The 25,636-nt window shown below is 32.9% G+C and overlaps 5 protein-coding genes across 5 annotated transcripts; 3 read left to right on the forward strand and 2 right to left on the reverse strand.

Moving 5' to 3' along the window:
* The first annotated feature begins 604 nt into the window (after positions 1–604).
* On the forward strand, positions 605–3,901 carry LOC120279652 (tryptophan synthase beta chain 2). Its single transcript, XM_039286574.1, has 6 exons — positions 605–714; positions 1,604–1,916; positions 2,009–2,225; positions 2,301–2,838; positions 2,910–3,008; positions 3,401–3,901. Exons 1-6 carry the CDS (start codon positions 609–611, stop codon positions 3,655–3,657), a joined length of 1,530 nt encoding a protein of 509 aa, XP_039142508.1. The 5' UTR covers positions 605–608; the 3' UTR covers positions 3,658–3,901.
* Positions 3,902–4,458: 557 nt separating this feature from the next.
* LOC120279589 (dol-P-Man:Man(5)GlcNAc(2)-PP-Dol alpha-1,3-mannosyltransferase) lies at positions 4,459–11,223 on the forward strand. Its single transcript, XM_039286516.1, has 13 exons — positions 4,459–4,603; positions 4,698–4,732; positions 4,823–4,960; positions 6,005–6,073; positions 6,653–6,810; positions 6,910–6,976; positions 7,072–7,125; positions 8,800–8,888; positions 9,439–9,555; positions 10,162–10,292; positions 10,401–10,479; positions 10,685–10,741; positions 10,844–11,223. The coding sequence occupies exons 1-13, from the start codon at positions 4,510–4,512 to the stop codon at positions 11,010–11,012; spliced, it is 1,257 nt and encodes a 418-aa protein (XP_039142450.1). The 5' UTR covers positions 4,459–4,509; the 3' UTR covers positions 11,013–11,223.
* A 912-nt stretch (positions 11,224–12,135) lies between these two features.
* Positions 12,136–12,510, reverse strand: LOC120279135 (protein RADIALIS-like 4). Its single transcript, XM_039286002.1, has one exon. It carries the CDS (start codon positions 12,508–12,510, stop codon positions 12,136–12,138), a length of 375 nt encoding a protein of 124 aa, XP_039141936.1.
* Positions 12,511–14,961: 2,451 nt separating this feature from the next.
* Positions 14,962–19,667, forward strand: LOC120279480. Its single transcript, XM_039286415.1, has 7 exons — positions 14,962–15,051; positions 15,149–15,301; positions 15,375–15,508; positions 16,215–16,407; positions 17,215–17,865; positions 18,980–19,156; positions 19,357–19,667. Exons 2-7 carry the CDS (start codon positions 15,161–15,163, stop codon positions 19,528–19,530), a joined length of 1,470 nt encoding a protein of 489 aa, XP_039142349.1. The 5' UTR covers positions 14,962–15,051; positions 15,149–15,160; the 3' UTR covers positions 19,531–19,667.
* Positions 19,668–20,513: 846 nt separating this feature from the next.
* Positions 20,514–21,131, reverse strand: LOC120279073. The gene is made up of 2 exons (XM_039285928.1): positions 21,026–21,131; positions 20,514–20,925 (listed from the first exon to the last, which is right to left on the reverse strand). The coding sequence occupies exon 2, from the start codon at positions 20,915–20,917 to the stop codon at positions 20,708–20,710; it is 210 nt and encodes a 69-aa protein (XP_039141862.1). The 5' UTR covers positions 20,918–20,925; positions 21,026–21,131; the 3' UTR covers positions 20,514–20,707.
* Between the last annotated feature and the right edge of the window lie 4,505 nt (positions 21,132–25,636).

A 25,636-nucleotide genomic window follows, 5' to 3' on the forward strand; every position in this document is an offset into this window, starting at 1 on the left:
AAAGCTAAATGATCAACTCTTGACTCATATCTAAGTGAGAGCACAGAATTGGATGATCAATCTTTGACTTTAAACATATTTATAAACTGTAATAATAAAATATTTAAATAATTTATATCAAAGTAAATGTTAAAGTTATTGCAATATTATTTTTAAATAATATATATAAGATTTTATATTATTCTTATTATTATTATATTACATTAAAATTTTCAAGCTGTAAATATCAAAATGGTCATTTTATTTTTCATTTTTCGTCTTTTTAGTCCTTTTAATATAAAATCCATCCTTTTGGTCCTTGTATTTATACATTTTTGTCCTTTAGTTGTAAAATATGCCCTTTTGATCCTTGTATTTACACATTTTTATTTTTTTTTGGTCTCTTTAATTCATCAACCGGAAGGACCAAAAGGGCAAATTCATCAATTAGAGGGACCAAGAAGATAAAAATATGAAAATATGAGGGCAAAAAAGACGGATTTTATATTAGAGGGACTAAAAAAACAGAAAACATAAATAGAAAGACTATTTTGATATTTTGATCTTAAATAGATGCCGTGTGTTGACCAGTCTACTATTCATTAAGAGTTTTGGTTGTTGTGATGTCTATGCTTTCTTTGGTTGGAGACTTGGAAGGACCAATTAGTGGCTTTTTCAACTTCATCATGGCGCAGGCACTTGCATCTTCTCCCAACAAGCCATGCTCCAAAAATGGTTAGCTTTTCTCAATGTTTTTCCTTTTTTTTTTTTTCCCCTTTTTAATTTCATATCTCCATTGTTGTCTCCATTGTTGTTGTTGTTGCTGTTGTTATTGTTGTTGGTTTTGTTTCCAAATTATTATGTGAATGAGCTTATGCTTTAATTAAAGAAATGGAATGGTTAGGAACTTAGGGTAAGCTGAAAAAAATTTTAACTTGTTTTTTTTCACCCAAACTTTATTGTTGTTCATGAGTAATGTTGTTATATGGATTTATGAACTTTGATTCAAGAAATGATAAGATTTTGGTGATCTCAACTTTGTTGTTTTTTAATTGTGTTGTACTATGGATTTAATATCAGTTAAATGGAGTAAGATTTATATATCATGATAATCTCCAAATGAATGCTTATGTTAAAGTTAATACAGTGAAAATCAGTATGAATTTTATTGTGATCAAAACTCTATGTCTGTGTGGCATGGTTTAATTCGATGAATTTATTAGGAATTGTTACCTGACCATAGCCTTGGTTTTACCAGTGTAACTTAGAACAAAGAAACTGTGAGCATCACCATTTAGCGTTGCCGGCTCACCCAAAAAATTTTAATAAAATTAATGCTTGACACATGTAATGAACCTAAATGAGGGAACTTTTACTTCAAGCATTTTAGTTGATATTTTGATCGGTGATATAAAATTTTGTTTAAGTTTACATTTGACATCATAGATCCCCTGTTTCTTTTGAAATCTATGGTGGTCTCTATTTACTCATTCAATTGCCCAGACATCAATCGAGTTAAGTAAATATGGATATGAATATATAAGTTTGAGATTCGCATTTAGTTTGTGTTGAATGTGGTCTTCGTGTTGTTCGATTAATTGGTTAGTTTTTCTGCATTTAACAGGGTTTACTCTTAAGCGAAGTCTTCAGACGCATCAGAAATACTCTCTCAGTTGCAGATTACATTCTGGACGAAGCTCTAATGCTTTAACAGCTGATAACATCACAAAACAATGGTACAATCTTGTTGCGGACCTACCGATAAAGCCTCCCCCGGCTTTGCATCCGAAGACTCATAAGCCTCTTGAACCTCAAGATCTTTCAGCAATTTTCCCAGATGAGTTGATTATGCAAGAACTCAGCAATGAAAGATATATCGACATTCCAGATGAAGTCATCGACATCTATGGTCTCTGGCGTCCTACTCCATTGATCAGGTATTTATGGCTCTAACATCAAACATCATTTTTTTCATCATCCATCGAATGCATGAAGTTAAGGTACTTATAATTCTGGTTTTACAAACTAGAGCTAAGAGATTGGAGAAACTCCTTGGAACACCTGCCAGAATCTACTACAAATACGAAGGCACTAGTCCGGCCGGATCACATAAACCTAATACTGCAGTTCCGCAAGCTTGGTATAATGCTCAACAAGGCGTCAAAAAGGTTGTTACCGAAACTGGAGCTGGCCAATGGGGGAGTTCTTTGGCATTTGCATGTAGCCTCTTTGGTCTTGAATGCGAAGTAAGTAATTCAAGTTTCAACTTTAGAAATTTGTTGTGCAAGCTGATTAAGTTTATTGATCGATGTTGTGTTCAGGTCTGGCAAGTCCGAGCATCATACGATCAGAAGCCATATCGGAAATTAATGATGCAAACATGGGGAGCTAAAGTGCACCCATCACCGTCGAATGTGACAAATGCTGGCAAGAAAATTCTGCATGACAATCCTTCAAGCCCTGGTAGTTTAGGAATTGCAATTTCAGAGGCTGTAGAGATTGCTGTGACCAATGCCGATACTAAATACTGTTTAGGAAGTGTTTTGAATCATGTGCTGCTGCACCAAACTATCATTGGTGAAGAGTGTTTAAAACAAATGGAAGAAATAGGCGAGATGCCAGATATTATCATTGGATGCACTGGCGGAGGATCAAATTTTGGCGGCCTAACATTCCCGTTCATTAGAGAAAAACTGAATGGAAAACTGAACCCTGTTATAAGAGCTGTCGAGCCTGTTGCATGCCCTTCACTCACTAAAGGTGTTTACGCTTATGACTATGGTGATACGGTAGGGATGACGCCTCTAATGAAGATGCATACTCTTGGACATGACTTTGTTCCGGACCCAATTCATGCAGGTAGGTATAAATTAATCTCGTATCGAGCGAACTTGGCCACTTTTATCAATTTTGAGACCGATCTGTTACAGGTGGTCTTCGGTATCACGGAATGGCACCACTGATTTCGCATGTTTATGAGTTGGGTTTAATGGAAGCTATTGCAATACCTCAGACTGAATGCTTTCAAGGTAATACTTTCCATTTTGCATCCAAAGATGTATAAGATGTACATAATGTCTCATTTAGAATAACATTCAGAGTACCAAATTAGCTCTGAATTAGGAGTAATGTCATCTCAAAAAACCAATGTTTTCTGCAACCTTTCTTCGTTCTTTATGATACCGGCTTGCAATACCGTAGCAATAATTCTTCATCTTTATGATATTACTAGCCTCATAAGTAAATATAATTGATCATTTTAGAGTTAGCTCTGATTCAAAGTGCTGATAATTTCATCTACTTTGAAGATATCATATCAAAGTTAGCTCTGAATCAAAATTAGCATCATCATTATCATTATCATCATCATCATTTCAGTTCATTCTTGCAATTGTTTGATCAGAGCATTGTTTTTCTGCAGCTGCATTACAATTTGCAAGGACCGAAGGACTGATTCCGGCTCCGGAACCAACTCATGCAATCGCCGCAGTAATACAAGAAGCAATGCGATGCAAAGAGACCGGAGAAAAGAAGGTTATTCTGATGGCTATGTGTGGCCATGGACATTTTGATCTTGCTGCCTATGATAAGTATTTACAAGGAGAAATGGTCGATTTATCGTATTCTGCTGAAAAGTTGAAGGCATCCATGGCTAACATTCCAGTACTTGTGCCATGAAACATTGAAATCTTTGAGCAGGAACCACTGCAGAGCATCAGCTGAATTTTAAGTTTATATATATATATATATATATATCAATCTTTTCGGTTGATCTTAATAAATTTAGGATTGTTTTCTTGGTTGATGAAATTTGGAACTCATATTTAGATGTTGTAATCTAGTGTTAAATTAAAGGACTTTTTACATATATATAAAAATATATATAATGAAAAAAAAAACATGCAGTGGATTATTACTTTAATGGTGAATGGTAGACCTAAAGTTTAATTCTTGGGTCGGTAATATAGTGTTCATCAGGTCCCATGGGAGAGGATGCCGTTCCTCTCTTTCTATGGTTACATGATAGCTCAATTTAGTTCTTGAAAATTTTCTGCGCGTGCGTGTGTTAAAATTCTAATTACCTCAAGTAATGTATCGAGTTAATAAATTCTTAGCGGGTTAATATGTCACAGCATAATCATACATGTTTGATTTTTGATAATTCTTTTGTGCGGTGATGTTTATCGTCTTTATAAAAAAAAATAAAAAAATATTAACAATGATGTTTTTTTAGTTTTGATGCATACTATTTAAATATGTGATATTTAACATGAAATCATATAGATTATATATTTACTGAAAAGCACATACATAACTTTGTCATTAAAATATTATATAATTATTATGTAATTAAAAATCTCTATATATCTTATCGGATCTTGAAAATTGAATCCGAACCCGGTATCGAATTCGGATCCCCTTATCGGGTTATCGGGCCCCGCTACCACTCGTCTTGTACCTTTGTTTCGCACTGAGAGAGAGAGAGAGAGAGAGAGAGAGAGAGAGTTTTCTCCGTTGAGCGGCGGAGCAATGGGCGGCCACGAAGCCCGAAAGCCGGCTGTCGCCGCCGGCCTCCTCCTTCTCGATGTGATCTTAGTCTCTCTGATCATCGCCTACGTGCCTTGTAAGCAGTCCCACCTCTCAATTCCGCTGTCTCGCATTCTGATCTTTGATCCTTTGTTTTGGTCTAGGTCTAATGTTTTTATCTTTGTTCATAGATACGAAGATAGATTGGGATGCGTACATGTCTCAGGTGAGGATTTTCAAGGTTTTTTGGTGAATGGATTGTCTTGCTTTGATTTTTGTTTTGAGATTTTGAGGGTTTTGTGGTGTTGTGTGGCAGGTGGATGGGTTTCTTGGAGGAGAGAGGGATTATACGAAGCTGAAAGGGGATACGGGGCCTTTGGTTTATCCGGCTGGGTTTCTTTATGCTTATTCTGCCATCCAATTTGTGACTGGTGGACAGGTGTATCCTGCTCAGGTGAGTGTTCATTGTATAAATTCAAGACCTCTTTTTGTTTGGATGTTTGGATTTTTTTAATGATTTTGCGGAGTTTTGGGTGAGTGATTTGATTTTGAAAGCCAAAAGTGATGGTGTTCATGTGTCTTATGATGCTTGTTGTTTCTCGTTCCTGGCTGTAAAAGTTATGACATCAATAATGGGTTTTGCAGTGTTCTTGTGGGTTGGTAATATGGTTTAGTAGGAGGAGTATTGCTTTCATTCGTTCTGCCACTTCCCATTGATTCTATGGTTTTAGAGCATGTTACAAGGCATGTTATTCACAAACTTTGAGCACGGATAGGATTTGATATTTCTCAAATAGCACGGTTTAGACTAGCAAAGTTGGGCAACAAATGCTATATGAAAGGGCAAAATGGTATCTTTACATAAAATCACACATGGATCTTCTACCAGAAAAATCACATTGTGGATCGTGATAACCTGCCAAATTTCAAACTTTAGGTTCTTGGTCTTTCTCTTGTCTCTAGAGTCTAGTTTGGGAAAATGAAGCATTGAGTTGGTAGTTTTGTTCTTTCACTTATTTTTTTTTCTTTACTTACAACTGGTAACAAGATTAAGCTTGAAGTTCTCTACCTGGCTGTATGTGGGAGGAAAGGTTCTGCCGTGCATGAGTTCTAAGGGAAGGCTTTAATCTACAAGATACACCGAACATCATGTTTGGTAATAACGTGAACTAATACTTTGACAATCTCTTAGAATTGGTCATTCTAATTTTGAAATTGTCATGTGGAGACAAATCTTCACCATTTGAAATTTTTATATGTCTTAATATCTTTTGTGGACTTAATACTTTAGCCACTTGGAGCCCAACTAGCATCAATGCCGTTTTCTTAAAGTATCCACAATTGTCTTTTATGCACCAGAGTATTATATCTAGTTCTCTAACTAATTGAAGTTAACATTTTTTGTGTTTTCCTTTGATGGCGGCAGACACTCAATGTAGTGGTTATATATATATATATATATATTATTTCTAATTTTTGTCGTGATATATACTTGCAGATTCTATTTGGCATTTTGTACATTCTTAATTTGGGAATCATCTTGTACATCTATACAAGGACTGATGTGGTATGCAAACTTCAAGAATCTCTCCTTGAAACACCTTTTGGTTGTTGTATGTTATGTCTAATGTTTTATTTAAGGACATTTACCCTTTCTATTCGTTTTTACGCTGATCTAAGTGAACAATTATACACTGCCTCTGATTTTTAATTTTTTTTTTTTAATGTCAGAATTATGTAATGCCATAGTTTTCTAAGGATCTTTCTAGCATTTTGTTATATTAGTGTACATTTGTGCTCATGCCATCTATGCCATCTGCTTGTACATAGTTATCTTATTTTTTGTTCCTAAGATAGAATTTAAATTAATATTACAAAAATTGTCCGACCTTTTAAATGATTTTCTATGAAAAATATATCTTTAGGCTAAAAAGGAATTTTCAAAGATGTATTTCATGAAAAAAAAATTTATTTGGGGAATTAATTAATTTGCCCTTTAAAAAAAAAATTCACCATTTGATGTACCCTAAACCATAAATTGTTAGATTTAATTTGTTCGAGCAGTCTATTGTACTGGTGAACCTATGCTACTTGTTAGCATCCTTCCATCCTTAACTCTTCTGCTTGTCTTGCATGCCTATTGCAGCTTCCATGGTGGGCTCTTGGCTTGCTGTGCTTGTCAAAGAGAATTCATTCAATTTTTATGCTCCGTCTATTTAATGACTGTTTGGCAATGACCCTGCTTCATGGTGCACTTGCTTTGGTTCTGCATCAGAAATGGCACTTAGCTTTAATCAGTTTTAGGTGATTAATCAATATGGGTATCATATTTAATATGAGTAAAAATTAGCCTTTCTGGTTATCAAATCACTGCAAGGAATCTTATTGTATGCTTTAATGCAGTGGAGCTGTGTCAATCAAGATGAATGTCCTCCTTTGTGCTCCATCATTGTTACTTCTCATGCTGAAGGTGGGATGAATATTTAATTAGGACTAAGATTTGGTGCCTTAAGATTGTGAATTGGCTTACTTGTTTTTTTTTTTTTTCTTGTAAACTCGTTTCAGGGAATGAGTTTTAAGGGGGTGTTATCAGCTTTGTCATGTGCTGCATTGGTGCAGGTATGTTTATATAGAGCAATCTATGTTTTCTTTCATAGCATACTAACAAGTGTCTTTAATGAAAAGACAAATATGCCTAACTTCTCTTGACATGTTATGTATATTTTTGGGCGTTAATTGCACGTTGAAATCATGATGAGGTTTAATGCATCATCAGCATCCTTCTTGTAATAATTGTATATTTTTTACTTACAAAATTATGTGGAGACAATGGTGTTGTCCTACACACTGACGAGGATGCTGCCAGGAAAAACATACTGTTAAGGTTGTTTACCTGTGTCCTAGGTGTCATTTGTTTGAGGTTCTTTTATTCAAACGAATAGGCATTGGTTTATGTATACAATCCTCCCTCACAAGTCTAAATAGTTGGGGAAGTCTTAAAGTCATACCTAGAGCTTTCATCCAGTATTCATGTTCATTTTTTGTGAAACTAAGTACTGAACCAGGAAGGACTGTGGTAGGCCTCAACTGTATCATGCCTTACAGGTTATTTAATTTCTCAAATGGTCTTGGCAAACTATGTTAAGGAGATAATAGATAACAGCATCAGTTAAAACCAGGAATATCACGTTTGCTATTAGATTATGTCCAAGAACCTTGTGCAGATATTATGATTTTTTTCTAAACTCATGTTCTTTTGGGAATATAACAGGTAAATACCTCTTTTGCATGAGTACAATTAAATTGTTGGAAAAATACTTATCAAAATGAAAAAGCCTATGAAAAAGCCAAAAATCGCAAAGGTGAGACAGGTGAACACCCTTGTGTGGGCATATTCACTTCCTTTATTCGTATACCACTTCAAACTAGTAAAGTTAATATTCCATATTTGATTTCTATTTCTGGTTGATCTTATGGTATTGACTCTAGGAGAGGGATTATCAACATTTTGGTATTGACACTATGAATCTGCATCAAGAACATCTGATTATATTTCAAATGAACCGCATGCCTTGTGATTGGATTGTCAAGTGGATGCCAAACTGTAAAAATATATAAAAAAAAAAAAATTATATATATATATATATATATAAAACTCTACCTCTTTTTAATTTGCAATATATATTACATGGATATCAAAGTTGGATGCTGTAATTGATTATCCATTAGCTTTCAAGATCAAGCTAATTTTATAAGAAGCATGAGACAGAGATGAATCTATGATTGTTTGAACATAGTTTCAAGTGTCTCTACTCCTATCCGTAAAATTTTTATGTGTTTTTTTGTTGAAATAGTGTGTACTATAATATTTGAGGTTGATCCATGTCTTCATATACGAGGTGTGAATGCCACCCGACATCTATGAAGACGTTGTCCTTGTGATAAAAAGGAGGAAGTATTATCTGACAAGTTTATAAACTTAAAATCTCTAAAATCAAAATGGTTTCCACAAGTTGTTTATTATAACATGGATTTTAAACTTTTATATGATTATTCCCTATTTTGAGATAATTACTGAACTCTCTATATAAAGAATGTTTTTCCACATATTTTCTATGTATGCTTTGCATAACAGTAATCCTTTTAGTAGACAGCTTGGATTAGTTTTATTTATGGTGTTCCACTCTACTGAAAATTTTAATGGACAAGATTATAGTGACTTTTTCAACCTTGTTTTTGAATAGATGCCAATAATATGACTTACAATTTTTTGCAACCAATATTATGCTGCAGATTCTCCTTGGTTTGCCCTTTTTATTGTCGCATCCCGCTGCCTATATTTCAAGAGCCTTTGACCTCGGTCGTGTCTTCATTCACTTTTGGTGCATATCTAACCTCAATCTAATTTTTTTTTTTTTTTAAATTCTAATTATATTATACTGGAAAACCTGAACTGCATGATAAATTTAAAATGGATCAACTGATTTTCTCCCTGAACAGATGCTTTTGCATGATTTACCCTTTATGATGTATGCTTCTACTGGTCCTTTAGATCCTATGGTCAGCCTCTTCCCAACATAAATATATGTGTAATGTGGAATTCATGCATATGAATTTGCTGTTCCATATACATATAAATCTAAATACAGTTAACATCACATTGAGTTAAAAACTTTCCATGCAAGTTTACACATATCATTTGCATGATTTTGCTTTCCATTTCCTCAGTCTAAGAAGTTCAACAGCTGCAATTCCTGTTAACTTCTTCATTTTCACCCTTACTTTTGCTTTATCCAAGAGTTCCCCAAACCATCTGACATAAATTTCTGTTTCAGGTAGCATTATACTTGAGGGCCTTGTTTAAATTCTGCCTCATGTACTCATTTTAGTGCTTCAGTGACTAAATTATATAAATGTTTCTTCTTTTTGCAGGTCGGTCAATTTTAAATTTGTCCCTGAAGATGTCTTCATCTCAAGAAAATTTGCGATTGCTTTGTTAGCCATCCATCTTATGTTGCTTATATTATTTGCACACTACAGATGGTCCAAGTGAGTGCTTAAGCTCTAATATGATCATAATTACCTTTTTATTTGTGTCTTTTATGTTTCATTTGGCAAGAATGATAAGCTTACATTATGATATTTACTATCATTTATTATAGCTTGTGATGTTGTCAATTCTTCTTACTTATATTAAAACAGATGAAAAATTATTGAATGAATCTGTATTTTTCTCCGGCAATGAGCTGTATATTCTTGATTTCTTCTTGGGTTTGTGTGGTTTGGAAAAGGGAAGACCTTAGTCCACCTCCACCTTTCGAGGGTTTCCTTTTTTTTTATTTTTAATAAATGCATATGCCTAATACCTTTTCCTGCAAAGTATGATAAACTGTAGGATATAATTCTACGAATTTTCCTCTTTTCCATGGATGTCCTTCCACTGTCTGTTTGTCTCTATCTTCAAGCTGTTTGCTCATTATTACTTCATGTCACCTGCAGCTTATAAGAAATTGTCATATTGTGTGTTCTTTGCCTGTGAGAACATTTATCTGTCAAATAATACCGTTTGTAACTTATTTAGACTGGTGTGTGATATGCATTTCTTTTATCTTGTGGGCAACTCGAGCTTTGCTGATATATTCTGGTTTTTGGCAGGCATGAAGGGGGGCTTCTACAGCTCCTATGCTCAAGGTTCTCACAAAAAGACCTTGGTGGTTTCTTGAGATCCATCTCTCTTAATCAGTTTTTGTCATGTGAGCCAAAACATAAGATTCTGAGCAAAGAACGTAAGTTTGTTTGTATGAAATCATTAAACTCCATCATATGCTTACCTTTCCTTTCACGATGCCCTACTTTGTCCGCTTTTTGTCACTAATTGTTGGGCATGCATTCAGATATTGTTACCGTTATGTTTGTCGGCAACTTCATTGGCGTCGTATGTGCCCGGTCTCTACATTATCAATTCTATTCATGGTACGTGCCGCCAACTATATTTTTGTTCTTTTCTTAGTAACATAGTTTCTAATTTGATCATGTGATCCTCAACTTGTCGCTTTCCATTTCAAGTTTCTCGAACAAAAAAACATCAGGCTTGTCGTTACCATGCTGTAGTTTACTTGACCGATTTTTCTATGGTGTTAACTAAATTTTTTTTTTTCTTTTATTTAACGATATTCAGGTATTTTTACTCTTTGCCATTTCTTTTATGGAAGACACCTTTCCCTACTCTTTTAAGGTATGAACCTCCAAGAACACCATTTACATGTTCGGTCATTGCGCATAAATCTTAACTCACAACTTTTTTATGCTAATTAGATCTAATATCAATATAATGCAGGTTGATTTTGTTTGTAGCTGTGGAGCTTAGCTGGAATATTTACCCGTCGAACTTCTATTCTTCGATTATTTTGTTTTGTGCGCATCTAATAATATTATGGGGCCTCTGGATTGCCCCGATCGAATCTCCCTATCCTCGTCGAAAGCATTCTCAGAAGAAGAGAGATTGAAATTAAGTTTATGTTTCAAATTATCAGAAGCCATAATGTTTTTGCCGATTTTGAACCTTGTAACATTATGCTACAAGACTACCAAGACCTCTTGTTTTTACTTATTTTTCTTTGTGTTTGTGTGTCCCTGGTTATCTTTTTGTATGGAATTATGTGATTTTTTTTAAGCATGAAGATCAGCTCCAATGAAAATTAGATGTTTATATCTTTATATCTTTCCTTTTCTATTACTTTAGTAAGTCTTTTTATGTTACTGAAATGATTTTTAAGATTTATATATAATTGTACAAGTGCTTGGAATTTTATTTGCATGAGGACATAAAAAATTATATTACCAAGCAAACCTTTTCAAAAAAGATATATATATATATATATATATGGAAAAGAAGAATTATATATTATAAAATCAAATTAATAAATGGCAATCACTTCCCTTGAAATGGAAATTTAATTAATTTTTTCACTTGTGAAGAAATAAATGGAATGAGATAAATCTTAAAACAAACATGCATGTCTATATGAAAAACACAAAATTTATCTTGATAAAAAAGAGCTTTCCTTCTTTCAGTGTAAGAATTAAAAACATTTTATGAAATACATAAAAATACAACAAAATTAAATATTATTTCCCATGGAATAAATAAACAAGCGTGAAGTGCATATTCTCTCATTTCATCTCACTTCATCAAAATCAAACAAATTTGCCAACGACCTTCGGGTCTATTGGTACACAAGTCGCTGATAGAGCTCTCACCGAGTGATGAGAGTTCGATTCTCAGCTAAGGGCACATTTCTGTGAGTTGTGAATAGTGATTATATATAGATGGTTCCAATAGCGCTCACGCCCGCCTCCTCTTTCCCAAAAACCAAACAAATCACTCTAAAGAGAAAAACATTAATCAATTAAAATTTTTTTGTAAATAATAGAAAATTAAGCCATGCATGATAAGCAAACACACTTTTATTAACTCAATGGAAAACAAACACAACCACACCACAAAAAAACAACAAGAACAACACAAACAATAACAACAACAAGACCAGCAATAGCAAATTAAAGCATTTCAGAAGAAGAAGAAGAAGAAATTAACATCAAACTCAAACTAACTAAACATTAATTCAGTTAGTTTTTCTTCTCATTCTTCTTCTTCTTCTTCTTCTTCTTGCCTCCACTGCCGCCACCGCCTACGCCGTTGCCACCGGCTTCCTTGCTTGAAATGGTGGTGGTGGTGCTAGCATCTTTAGCAGCACTAGTATTGTTTTGAGCAGTAGAAGAAGACACATGATCATAATAACCAGACTCAATGAGTTTCACATCATAAACCAACTTCTCATAATGTTCAGCAATCTCTTCTGGCTTCTTCCCTGGAACATATGATGCAGCTATCACTTCCCATCTATTTGGTGTCTCTTCTGCCACTTTGTCCAGTGCCACTTCAAATGCCTTGTTCTCCTCCCAACTCCATTCTCCAACCTTTTTTGCTGAAGAAGAAGACATGGTTATTAATCTTATTTTTTTTGTTTGCTTGAAAGAGAGAGAGATAGTGAACAAGAGAGGCAGATTTATAGTGGTGAGTAGTGTGTGTTTGTGTGTGTGCTTTAATTGATGGTATTAATGCAGTAACTTCCTGTTTTTGACTTTCTTAATTTACCATGCATATATGGAATGCTTTGCATGCATGGATTGGGTGGTGATTGTCAAAGGCCTTTTTGATTGGTCATTTTGGGGGTGTTTTTACTTTTGGGAGTAAATATGGGAGCATTCAATGCTTTGGGCTTCATTAGCGTTATTGACTTCATGTTCTTTTACTTCCCTATTTGACTTTTTTTTATTATTATTTATTTATTTTACTGTCACCAAATATGGAAAGAGTTCAAAGATATATATATATATATAGTTTGTTGAGAACAAATTACATGCTTTAAAATCTATTATATTTAGTATTGAATTTAATGGTGATTAAGCATGCATATTTGACTCTTTGAAGTTAAGCTATAAAGTTGCTTTTATTTATTTTAATCACATTTAATTATATTAGATTTAATTGTTGTAAAACATATAATTGTCAATACATGCTCTCACAACCTTGATTTTATTGATTATAATCGGTTTTTGGTATTCGAGTTTTGTCATATTTTCTTTTGTATTTAGTTGTTAAACACAACAAAATAACTGTAATATCAAATTTATTATTTTATTTGATATAAATTTTAAATAATTTTAAAATATATTGTTTAAGATCACTTTTTAAGAATGTCATATGTAAGTTTTCTTTTGTCATTTTCACAAGATCATGGCGTCGTGTATGTGGCTAGAAATATTACTTTATATATTTTGATTATATTTAATATTAACTTTAATTGTTGTAAAGCATAATTGTTGATATATATATACATGCTCTTACATTCTTAATTGTTATGTCATAGTAGTTGGTCATCATCGGTGAAGTTTTGTTGTGTTTTTGTTTGTATTTAGTGACAAATCAACTTTAATACCAAATTTTTTTTTTAATTTGGCGTGTGAAACTTACTTATTTTAAAATGATATTATTTTACTTGCAATTAATATTAGATTTAATTGTCGTAAAGCATATAATTGTCAATAAGTGCTCTCACAACCTTAATTTTATTGATTGTAATCGGTCTTTGGTATTCAAGTTTTATCGTGTTTTCTTTTGTATTTAGTTGTTGAACACGACAAAATAACCGTAATATCAAATTTAGTATTTTATTTGATGTAAATTTTAAATAATTTTAAAATATACTATTTAAGATCACGTTTTAAGAATGTCATATGGATGTCTTATTTTTATTTTTATTTTGTCATTTTGGCAAGACCATGGCGTTGTGTATGTGCATGTGGCTATAAAGATTACTTTATATATTTTGATTATATTTAATATTAACGATATATATATATATATATATATGCTCTTACATTCTTAATTGTTAGTCATTGTAGTTGGTCATCATTAGTGAAGTTTTGTTGTTTTTTGTTTGTATTTAGTGACATTTTATTTTGTGTGTGTGAAACATAATAATTAAAAAAATGATATTATTCAAGACAACTTTTAAAGCGTGAAATGATTTTTTTTTTTTAAATTGTCATTTTCACTGTAAAAATCTTAAAGTTATATTTGTAACTACTATTGTTTTACATATCTATCTATTTTCAATAATTAATTCTTGTCGACCATGTCTTATGGGGATCATATAATCAATAACATAAGTATGTTTAAAGCAGCTCAAATTCAGAGCAATTCAAAATAATACTTTGTACAAAAGATTCAATAAAATGAAATTCATAAGTTAAATTCCTCCCATTCAACCCGTAAATATACCTATTTATTTATTTTATAAAATTATTATTTTTTTTTAAAAGAACCTTTTATTTGTTTGAGTGCGTATTTTGGGAAGCATTTTGATTTCCAATCACGGGACATTATTTGAATGAAAGAAAAATCTTAAGAATTTCATCATAATTTGCATTGTTTTAAACAAAAGTCACAAATTAAGTATCGTTATTATTATTATTATTATTATTTTTGACTCTCTATTTAATAAACCCATGATTTATGTACTGCATTAAAAAAAAACAATTACGTATTCATTATTGAACAATGAACAACATTTAATCAAAGATTCATCACATCCAAAAAACAAAATAAAAAATTTAGAGTATGAAATATATTTTTAGCTAATTATCACTCATTATTAAATTATAATATGCAATTAAATAGACTCATGAATATATATATATATAAAAGAATCTAGATTTTCACTATTAATTTTTTTTTTTTTCCAATGAATGATATATAAGAGAAGTGAGGGTGTTATACTAAAATTCCAAAATGCCAAGGGGGTTAATGCAAAGATTCACAATTTCCTTTTTTTTTTTAATGGCTTTCCCTCCAAACCAAACTCCGAAAAATTTCTCTTTTTCGATTTCCCGGCGAAACCCTAACCTTACCTCCGTCACTGGCTTCGAATTTCCATCCATTCCGATCCCTCCGAGCTCAATCCTTCCCATTGATCCAAGGTACTTCTATAAATTCATCGCGAAATCTTGCTATTTTTGTTATTTGACATTCCGATCAAGCATTCGAAACAGCTCTTGATGAATTGATGCGATTTAGGTATTGGGATATATGAATCCGATTCAAGGGATGGAATCAGTGATCGCTACTGTTAGCGGCTACCATGGGATTGAAAGGTTTAAGCTTATGAAGCTTATTACGCATTCTGGTGCTAGTTTTGTTGGGGCCATGGGGAAATCAACGACTCATCTGGTGGGTTTTTTTTTATTATCTTGAAGAGTTGATGAATTTTGGTTCATGCTTGTTGAATTTAGGGTTTCTGTAGGTGTGTTGGAAGTTTGAGGGGAAAAAGTATGAATTGGCGAAGAATTTGGGAACACTTATTGTTAGCCATAGATGGTTTGAGGATTGCTTGAAAGAAGGGAAACGTCTCCCCGAGGATCCTTATGCTATGCAAAGGTATTAAAACATCAATTTTTTTTTTTTTGTATTTTAGGAAAGTTTAATATTTAATAATTGTTCATGGCCTCTTATTTTGATTTACAATCTGAAGTCAGATTATGTTCAACTGTTATAATTTTGGATTATCTCCTGTGAGATAGTAATTGAGGATGCCCCTTTTTTTGTGATAAAATTTCTTAACATTTGAAATCTATTCCACTTCGCTTTAGAGTTGTTTGTGTGCTGTAAGATTCATCAGGAGAAGTGGTATTTTTTGGCATTTTGTTTTAGCTAATCAATGAAGATGTTATGAATATGTAGCAGTTCTAGCTACCGAATATTGAGGTGTAGATTGTTTAAAGGTTTTGTAATAGCATAACTAATGCTTGATTTATCTGAAAAGTGGGATTTTGAGAGTAAATCAGGCTAATGTTTTTACGGGCTCAATTGGATGTTGGCTGTAATTTCATGCCTTGAAAATGATTCTTTATATATACTATATCACATGATTCACGTCCTGTCAGTTTTACTTCATGAACTTATGCTTGTATTTTGGAGTGTTTGCAGTTTGCTTCCACATTTTCTCCAGAACTGGAATGTTAATACATAACAGCACCAAGTTGTAGCTTATCCCCTGACATTGGCAGATTAGAAATGTTATGCATTGTAATATGCTTCAATTTATGCTTTCTTTTGCTTGATTGTATTCTTTGGGTTTTTGTAGTGGGCAGCAAGTAGGACCCATTTCATGGGAATTGCCAAATGGTGACATGCATGGCAAGAGAAGACGCCTTCCAATGACTGAGAGTAGCATGCCATCTTATAAGCACAATTCTGTGGATTCCAATGAAGTAGAAAATGACACCTTGCATTGTAGTGGAGTCTTCAATCTGCCTGTCTCTAATCTGTTAGATGAGGTGAACCCAACAGTATATTTGTGCATTATTTAGTAACTGTTATGTCTCTTTTATAATGATCTGGTTTTGCAAATTGTATTTTCATTTAGAAGACAGTACACTATCATAGTATCATGTTTAAGAGACCTTTGCATCTCAGGTTTCAGGTTGCCATCTGAAAATATAGCCCCATTCATGCTGTAGGCCTTACTCCAAATTTCATTATTATATTATTACAGTGTATAAAGAATGATGCGACTAATAAATTTTTAATTATGCCCTGACAGTTTCAGGTCCATTTTACAATGCACTTCTCTGTCTGAAATTCTCACTATCTATGGTTCCACTCTGTAATTTCAGTATAGGAGATGATTAAAAGAAATTTCTATTTTTAATATACCTAGTTTCTTATCCATTGTGGCTAATCTTGTATTCATTAAAGAGAACGCAGGTCTTTTACTTCTCAAGGACTAATGCCAGTTATCATTTTCTACAGTAACAACCCATATTTTGCCATTCCGACTCTGATAGCTGTCCTATGCTGTGGTTCATTATGTATAAGGTGCCACTAGGCACTAGCATCCATTTATTGTGAATTATCACCAGTTTCTTTGTTTTGTGTAACTTAATTGGACTATATTTCCCTGATTTTACTTATTTTGACATGTTTTCAAGTAACTTCATCTTCATGATGTGGTCTTTTTCTTCATCAGATGCTTTTAATATAAATTCTGCATGCTTTTAAATCTTTTCTCTTCCATTGGCTTTAATATAAATTCTGCATGGTTGACTGCTTAAATGGAAAGCTAAATTTCATTGTATCAACAGCCTGAGGGGACTTCATACTCATCTATGCATGCTCGAAGATACAAAAATAAATTGAGCAATGGCAGCAATAGTGATATTTGTCATGAAGCAGCTCGTAAAAGTCGTCGCCTTGTGAAGAAGAATGCATTATCTGATTTGTCAGATCTAGCCATATTAGACTGTGAGCAAGAACGTGTTCAGATAGGAGGTTCTATACCAATGCAGAATCTCAATCCAGAATTAATTGATTCCGAAATTTTGAGGAATAGGGGCCATATATCACTCCAGGAAGTTACCACTGGTAATGGATCTTTCAGTAATGGAGAGATGAGGACTCGAGAGATTGAAGAGGTTGAAGTCATGATAGAGACAGGAAACCTAGTCTCTCTAAATCCACATATTTCAGGAGCTGAGGAGTTGTCTGTCAATGAAATATCTCCCATAGATGAATGTTGCAAGAATGTCAAAAGCGAAAACGTTTGTTGTGACATTGAAGGTTCTGAAAACGAGAAAATGAAAGAAGATCACAGTCTTGCTGAATTTGGTGCCTCACGAACTTCAACAGAATTATCGTGTGTCATATGCTGGACAGAATTTTGCTCAACAAGGGGGATTTTACCATGTGGGCATCGGTTTTGCTACACATGCATCCAAGGATGGGCTGACTGCCTGGTATGCAAAACTTCTTTATTTCACAAAATGCTGCTCTTATTTTCAGTTCATTGATTCACTCTGAAAAGCTTTTGCCTCCTATCAGTAAGAAGAAATCCTTATCCTAACTACAGTTTCTGAATGCCATTATGCACTATTCTTAGGGCCTGTCCCATTTTTAGTTCTAATAAATCTAACCAATTTCTGAAATTATTTCTGTGAACTGTCAAAAAAAACTGAGTTGTGATTCAACAATTCTCATAAAACAGTTAATCAAAATGACTCATGATAAGGTCTTTTGCTATCTTTGACTATTGCAAATGCAATATCTTAAGGCAAGTGTAACGTTGACCCTCTAATGCAGACCATTGACCACCATCTGATGCTCCTGTGCACATGTAATGGTGGAAATTGGCTGGGTGAGGCCACTGCCTACCATGGGCTCTGCCCTGTATAAGAAATGTAGAGGGTTTGATTATGAAAATGTGGTCAGATACAATCTAAAGAATTTTATGGACTGGTTCAGTTTCAATAGTTTGGGTTTGATCTACTTTCAGATTCTGGTTAGGCTGGCCCCCTTTTTTTTTAAAAAAAAAATTTTATTTTTTGGGTACAAAACAACTTTTGATAGTTAGGCGTGTTTATTAATTGACAATGAGTAGGTGGATGCTGAATCAATAACATAAACATACTCCAACACAATGAAACTTAAAAGAGTGAATCCATAAAAAGGATGAACCTATTGCTGACTAATATTACATAAACAAATATCACATCTATCATCCTAAAAATATGAGGATCCTAATCTGATTTTTTTTTTAATTGGGAGGCTTTAGATATTTTGGTTAGGGAAATTCATCTATCTTGAGAAAATAAAGGTGAAGAAAAGTGCCGACTGCAAAAGTTATGATTTATATAAAACTGACGTGTGCGCTGATTCTGCCCTTAAGAGTGTACATTACCTTGACATCATCTTAATGTTGATTTTTCTTTCCTTTTCTATGTCATCAATATTTATCATTGTACTCACGGGTCTTTTTAGAACTATCAATTATGTTACTGGGTACAGTAATTTTTAGCTCTTGGGATATCCATCGACTTGAATGAACTACTGTCTGAGGGTATTGTTTTTCAGGTTATGAAAGGAAAAGCCTCCACTTGTCCCCTTTGCAAAAGCAACTTTACACATATTACAGTGGTGGAGGGGGCCGCCTCTCTTGATCAGAAGATATACTCACAAACTATACCTTGCAATTCATCAAAGGATGTTCTTGTACTGCTTGACAGAGGCTGTAGCTACAATGGTCCCCCAGTAAGCATAATAAGACATTTCCTTTTTCATTTTAAAGTCCGGCCAAAATAATACCCTTTTAAATTTTATAATTTTCCATACACTCCTTACATTATGTGATGCAACACCAATCATTCATAACTCTGTGCATACATATTTTTGGCATTTGTGTTTATTAGATATGCAAAAATCTGACATTATCTTTTTGTGGTGCTTTGAAGTCCTCAGATCCTGTTTGCTTTGAATGCCACAATTATGAACCAGGGGATCTTCTGGTAAACTGTCATATATGCAAAGATAGATGGGTGCATTCTTGTTGTCTGGACCCTCCATTAGTTCCATGGACATGCATTCACTGCCGGGATCTACGAACTCTATATCAACGTTTTCGGTAATGTTTATTTTTTTTGTTTAAATGCAACAGTTCAGCTTTCCTCCCAAAAGAAATAAAAATGTTTGTATCAATTGCACCAGGAAACTGATATTGTAGCTATAATAATGAGGCTATTTTACCATGCAGTTGTATAATTTCTTTTCCTCCAATCTCTCCCTGTTGGAGATATTGATCATCATTGTATGTTAAAAATATTTTGATTCCTCTAGTAAAAAAAAAAGAAAAATTAAAATTTTGGATCTTCGAAACTCTATAAAATCGTTCCGAGTGCTTATTGAATTGCAATATATACTTTTATTTTGAAATCAACATTGTATCTTGTCTCACTTATGTTCTCAATCTTAATTTGCAAGTTAGCTATCTGACATGTTGAACTTGTTAATGGTAATGATCTATGTTTTAAGGACTATGTGTTTGTCTTGCCTAACCAGTTTGTGGGAATCCTAGTTGGCTCTGATGTCAATCAATGGCACGGCTACTAAACCCACCTTCACTAGTGTCCACAGTGGCAACCACCCAACCCATCTCCATATTCATCTTGGACTTTTCTTTTGGCCGCCCTTTTCTTCAGAAATAAACCATTTTCAATAAATGCCTTGGACCTCTCTGTTAGGACTTTGATTTTATTTTATTTTTTGAACGAAAGTTAGGACTTTGATTTGTCTGTCTATTAAAGTGTGGTAATTAATTGTTTGATAATAACACATTGCATTGATTAATAGTTGTTTAATACTATTGAGAAGGCAAAATGGACTTGAAACCTGATTTTTAGGCAAGAATGATGGCATGGTGAGGTATGAATGTGGTTATACACCTGGCCTTTTCCATTCCACCACCTCTTGACTTGCCTAAGGGCTATGTTTCATAATTCATAGGCTGGAAAATTAGAGAGAAAGGAAAGAAAGGAATGTGAATAATTAGAATTTTTCTGAATCACATCCTAGATCTTATCAAGTTCAGTGAATTATACATGCTAAACTTAGATGTTCTCTGCAAACAGCATACCATGCTAAACTTAAACACAAATGCATACAGACATTGAAACAGATGAGAAGAAGAGGAGAACCATACTGAAGAGTTTTTATACTTGATAAACATATCATGCAATAGTAAAGATGACATGACACCTTCTTCATGAGAAGTATGCATATATGTTTTGACATGAGAACATGCAGGGACTAGAAGGCATAGCTCTTGTGGCCAGGAGAGTCTGCTATCTTTAGAGTCTCAGCAATGAGTTTCTTGGCTCTCTGGCTTCTTATCTCCACCCGCATGCTCTCGCTCTTGTCCATCTTATCATATGCCTTCTTCTTTGTCTTCAAGGCCTTCAGCTTGGACTTGAGGCTGCCCACAAGCTTCTCCAGATGCCCACCCACCATCATCACCATCTTCAAACCTGTTCATGCATGAAGGTATGTGAATTTCTACTTTATATATATATATATATATATATATATAAACATGCATGTAGAAGTAAAGACTCCAAGTTTAACTACCTCAAAACAGAGAGGAGGGAGAAACCTCAATAGCTACTTTGGAATCAGAGAATGTAGTTGAGGGATGTGCTATGACCTTTATAAAGAGAGTTTGGCAGTAGGCTTGGAACAACATTTGACATATTAGCATTTGAATGACTATAATGCCCTTTGTTGACAATAAACCTTATATTATATATATATATATATATATATGAGGACCATTCCTCTGTTGACGCCATCAACATTTGACATATTAGCATTTGAATAGCAGCTACTACATCAAGATGTACAATAATTCCTATACATCAATGTTGTCCGTTGGATTATGATCCAATGGTTGATAATTGGATGTCCATAAAAAATGTATTGTAGATATATAATATATATATATATATATATGGGAAAACATCATCTAGGGACGTCCCTAGATGATGGGTTCTCTATATATATATATATATTATCAATCATAAACAAGGAAGTGTATTGCTACAGTTGGTATTCCTTTACACCGATAATTCCGGGGTTGATAACAATCTTTTCTCTTGTTTTTTTTTTTTTTATGTCATTATACCTACTTAATGGCTCTTTTTCAACTTTCAAGTGGATGAACTTCCCCTTTTGGACAGAACAAAATTTGGGTGGTGGAAAAATGTACATTGTTGTGTTTAGGATTCACCTGAGAATGGCTTGTGTGGTCTCATCTCCCCCATGAAATAAATCAATGACTGTCTTTTCTAATAAATAAATATATATAAATAAATAAATAAATAAATAAATATATAAATAAATAAATCAGTGGGTGGGAGCAAAACATGTAGAAACATGTGTAGGGACCAAAAAGAATTATTCCTCTGTTTGTGTCATTGGCTGTGCCATCAACATGAACCACTAGTTTTTCTGTTAGATGTTGGCTCAAAGGACATTCTTAGCCTCTTGCTTGCCATTCAAATAAGGTGATAGCCACATTACCAAGAGAAATTTACCAAAATAGCCCTAAAGAAAAGGGAATTTTTGCATTTTTTACCCTTTAGTAATTTTTGTTTTACTGCTTGCCTTAGAAAATAAGTGTTGGATGTTTTAGCCGTGGTCCACGTTGAAAGTACTAGAGTCACATTTTCGCTTGTTGTACTATATATATATTATATTTTGCTGCTATTTATTTCATTTATCTACAATTATGGGCATACAACCATTTGAGATTTTTTTTTTCATTTAATAAATTATTTAAGTTTTCTACATTGATGAACATGAAATTGTTTGAGATTTTTTTTCATTTTTGTTTGAATTTTTTTTTTTATATATTAAGAAGTAATAGTATTAGTTAGTAATAATCACAATAGAAATAGTTCCTTTGTATAAGTAATAGGTAAATTAAACATAGAGCTTGTTTGGAGTAGCTTATGGAAAAAAAATATATTTTTTTGAGTTTAGTAGAATTTTTTTTATAAGTTTTTTTTAGAAGTTAATAATGTTGTGGTGACTAGTAATAATGTTTACGAAGTATTTAATTTTGATCCAATAGTAGTTACATTACTTACAATTGTTTGTTTGTGGTTTGATGTCGTCCACTATTTTTTTTCATAAAACCAATGAGATTTTGTTTGGTCCGAACCAAAATGGAATGTTGTTTAGTACTTTCTTAAATTTGGCTCAAGCTTATATCAAACTCAAGCTATAAATAAAATAGATACAAAAGATATCTATCTATATATATATACACATCTAGATGTGGCAAAACATGACTCATTATCAGACAGTCAAATGTCTAACAGTCTAAGAAGCTTAGATTGCACCTCAACTTCTATTGTTTTTTCTATGTTAAAATAATGTTACAATTTCTAATGAATTTCTTTAATGTTTACTTGGTTGAAGTGTTATAGTGAAGTACAAGCAAAGTTGTTTTCCCAAACACTCCATCTATTGAACATTATCAAGTTGTGCTACATCTTTATTTAATTACTTGATACTTTTAAATTTTCAGGATTCTTTCTGCAACAAACAGCTTGTTCACTTAAGTCATTCCTGCCACACATGATCACTTGAGCACTTTGCAAAACTATCCAGAAATCCCTGGTTAGTATTCAATTCTTGTTTGCAATGTGGTGATGGTTTTTCCATAAAGTTGCCTAATTGTTCTCTCAATCACTAGATTCACTACCATTGAAAATCAAATGAAAACAAAATGTATTTTCACTAAGCGTTTTTAGAATAATAATACATCAAGTGAATCATCCACTGGAAAATGCTGGTATTTTTCAGATGGTGGTTCTGAATCTGTTCTTTCATTAATTGATTTTTTACTTGATTTCTCATCAATTGATTTTTACATAATTTTTCAGTGCGTGCTTGTATGTGTATGTATATATATATATATATATATCTTTGTAAGAATTCAATGTAAACTTCAAATTAAGATATTGATAAGATTTGATTGTATATATTTTGATTAAAAACTGTTAAACTATCAAAACTTACACAATGATTTAGTTGTATTAAATATGTAGTTTTTCTTCAATTAATCAAAAAAATTAATCAATGTTTGTAATAGGACAGTTTGTATATATATATATATATATATTTTCTTTTAAGTCAAGAATCTAAATTTTACTCGTGCTTTGTTTGTGATTCTGTAAAAAGAAAATTGTAATGTTATTTTAAAAAAAAGCTAGATAGAAAATAATTAAATCGTATATGATAATATAAAATATATGTTTTTTAATATATTATTATTATGTTCAGATTAAGCTCAAAATAATATTAAAATTATAGCAAAGAGAAAGTAGTTTTAAACTTCATTTATCACCGCATTTGTTTTCTCAGGTTTTTTTTTAAATATTGAAAAATGCTTTGATAAATTTTTAAAACTAGTAATTGAAAAAAAAAAATTCCACCAAGTTTCACTTATTCACATTTAGTCCACTAAATTTTGAGTATTCACAAAATTTTTACTTTTTTGTAACTTCCAGAGATTGTCTAATAAATTTTGAAACTTTCATAGATTTATAATTAATTTTATTTATTTCATGCATAATTATTAAACTTGGACCGGTCTGACGATTGGACCAGTTGATTCGGTGACTTGGTACTTAAACCGGTTCAAGTCTTTAATTAGACCATTTATGTTATCAATCCGCTTTGACTCGGTCAAACACGATGATCCGGTTGGGTTAATGATTTTTTTTTTTTTCAAATAACATTTTCATTTTTTTATTTTTTTATTTTTCTAATAAGTTGAAAGGTATATATTTAATTGTCAAATTTGTGTTTTTTTTCTCTTTTCTACTACTTCCAAATAAAAGATTAATAATTGTTTTTTTATTTTATCCATCAAATTTTTTTTATAACTAATAATTCATGAATAATATTATTATATATCATTAAAAATAATTTATAATTTTAAAAATAATATTTTAAAATATTTTTATTGACCCAGCATTGACCCGACGGTTGAATCTTGACCCAAAGTCTCAATTGGGTTAATGCTCGGAGTAGATCTGATAACTATGATTCAATGTAAGCTCCTCTACTGATAATAACTCAACAGGGGTAAAACCATCCAATACGAAATCTTATCACGAGATCCAATGAATGGCCAGGATCACATCACGAATAATATGATAGCTAACAAAATTTAAACATTCCTATGTTTCTGGTCACCACCCTGTAATCTTACCTTATTATAGCCTCATAACAGTCTAAAAATTAAATCAACTGAATCACAACGCTTGGCGGTGACGGGATCCAAGTCCGTATCACACGTGGCACTATAAATATCTTGATCACCATCGTCTTCTTGATTTCGTTCTCTTCTTCGAAAGCGAGAAGGAGAGAAACCCTAATCGCCGGAAGGGATGGCTTCGTCCTCTGCTCCCGATCATCCTGGTTCTCTTCGCCGTAGATGCTTCAATGTCGCATTCCATTCCCTTCATCGTCTTGTATGGTACGTTGCTTCGCATCCTCTCGTTTATGGAGTTCTCTTCGGAGTGATCGGTTGTATGGGAGTGTGATCGAATGTGTGGATGAATCTTGATGATTTTCTTTTGGTACAGGGATTGGAAACCAGTGTAAGGATCGAGAGTTGAAGCAGTTCACTGAGCTTTTGAGCCTTCGGTGTGGATCGACGGGGTATTGTTTGTTTTCTTTTTCTTTTTGTTTCTTTGATGAATTCTTCTTGTTTCTTTGATTTTGTTTTGAATTTGTGAACATTAGGGTTCTTTGCTATCTTTAATTAGATATCATTAACATATATGTTCTTGTTGATGTGTCAAATCATATTGGGGATCACTAAGGCAGAGATCTTTATTAACAACTTTTGCACAATAATTGCAACTATAATAAATACATTTTTTGTTGTTGTTGGCTTACTTTGTGAACAATGAGGGTGCATGATATTGTTTCTTAGGTTTTTATGACATTTAGTTGGTCTTCTAGTTTTTGTCAGTGCAGCCATTGAACCATTCTTGTGCTCTTTGTTGCATTTCGGGTTTTTTTGGAGCAAATGTTGCATTGAGTTCGAATGGATTCGCTGTTTAGATATCTTATATCTCTGGCATGTTGTATCTTGAACTTTCTTATTTTTTTTATTTTTTTTATTTTGATGTGCAAATCATGTAGGGAATCGCCAAGTAA

The sequence above is a fragment of the Dioscorea cayenensis genome, chromosome 16 (assembly GCF_009730915.1).
Source record: "Dioscorea cayenensis subsp. rotundata cultivar TDr96_F1 chromosome 16, TDr96_F1_v2_PseudoChromosome.rev07_lg8_w22 25.fasta, whole genome shotgun sequence".
Lineage (NCBI taxonomy): Eukaryota > Viridiplantae > Streptophyta > Magnoliopsida > Dioscoreales > Dioscoreaceae > Dioscorea > Dioscorea cayenensis.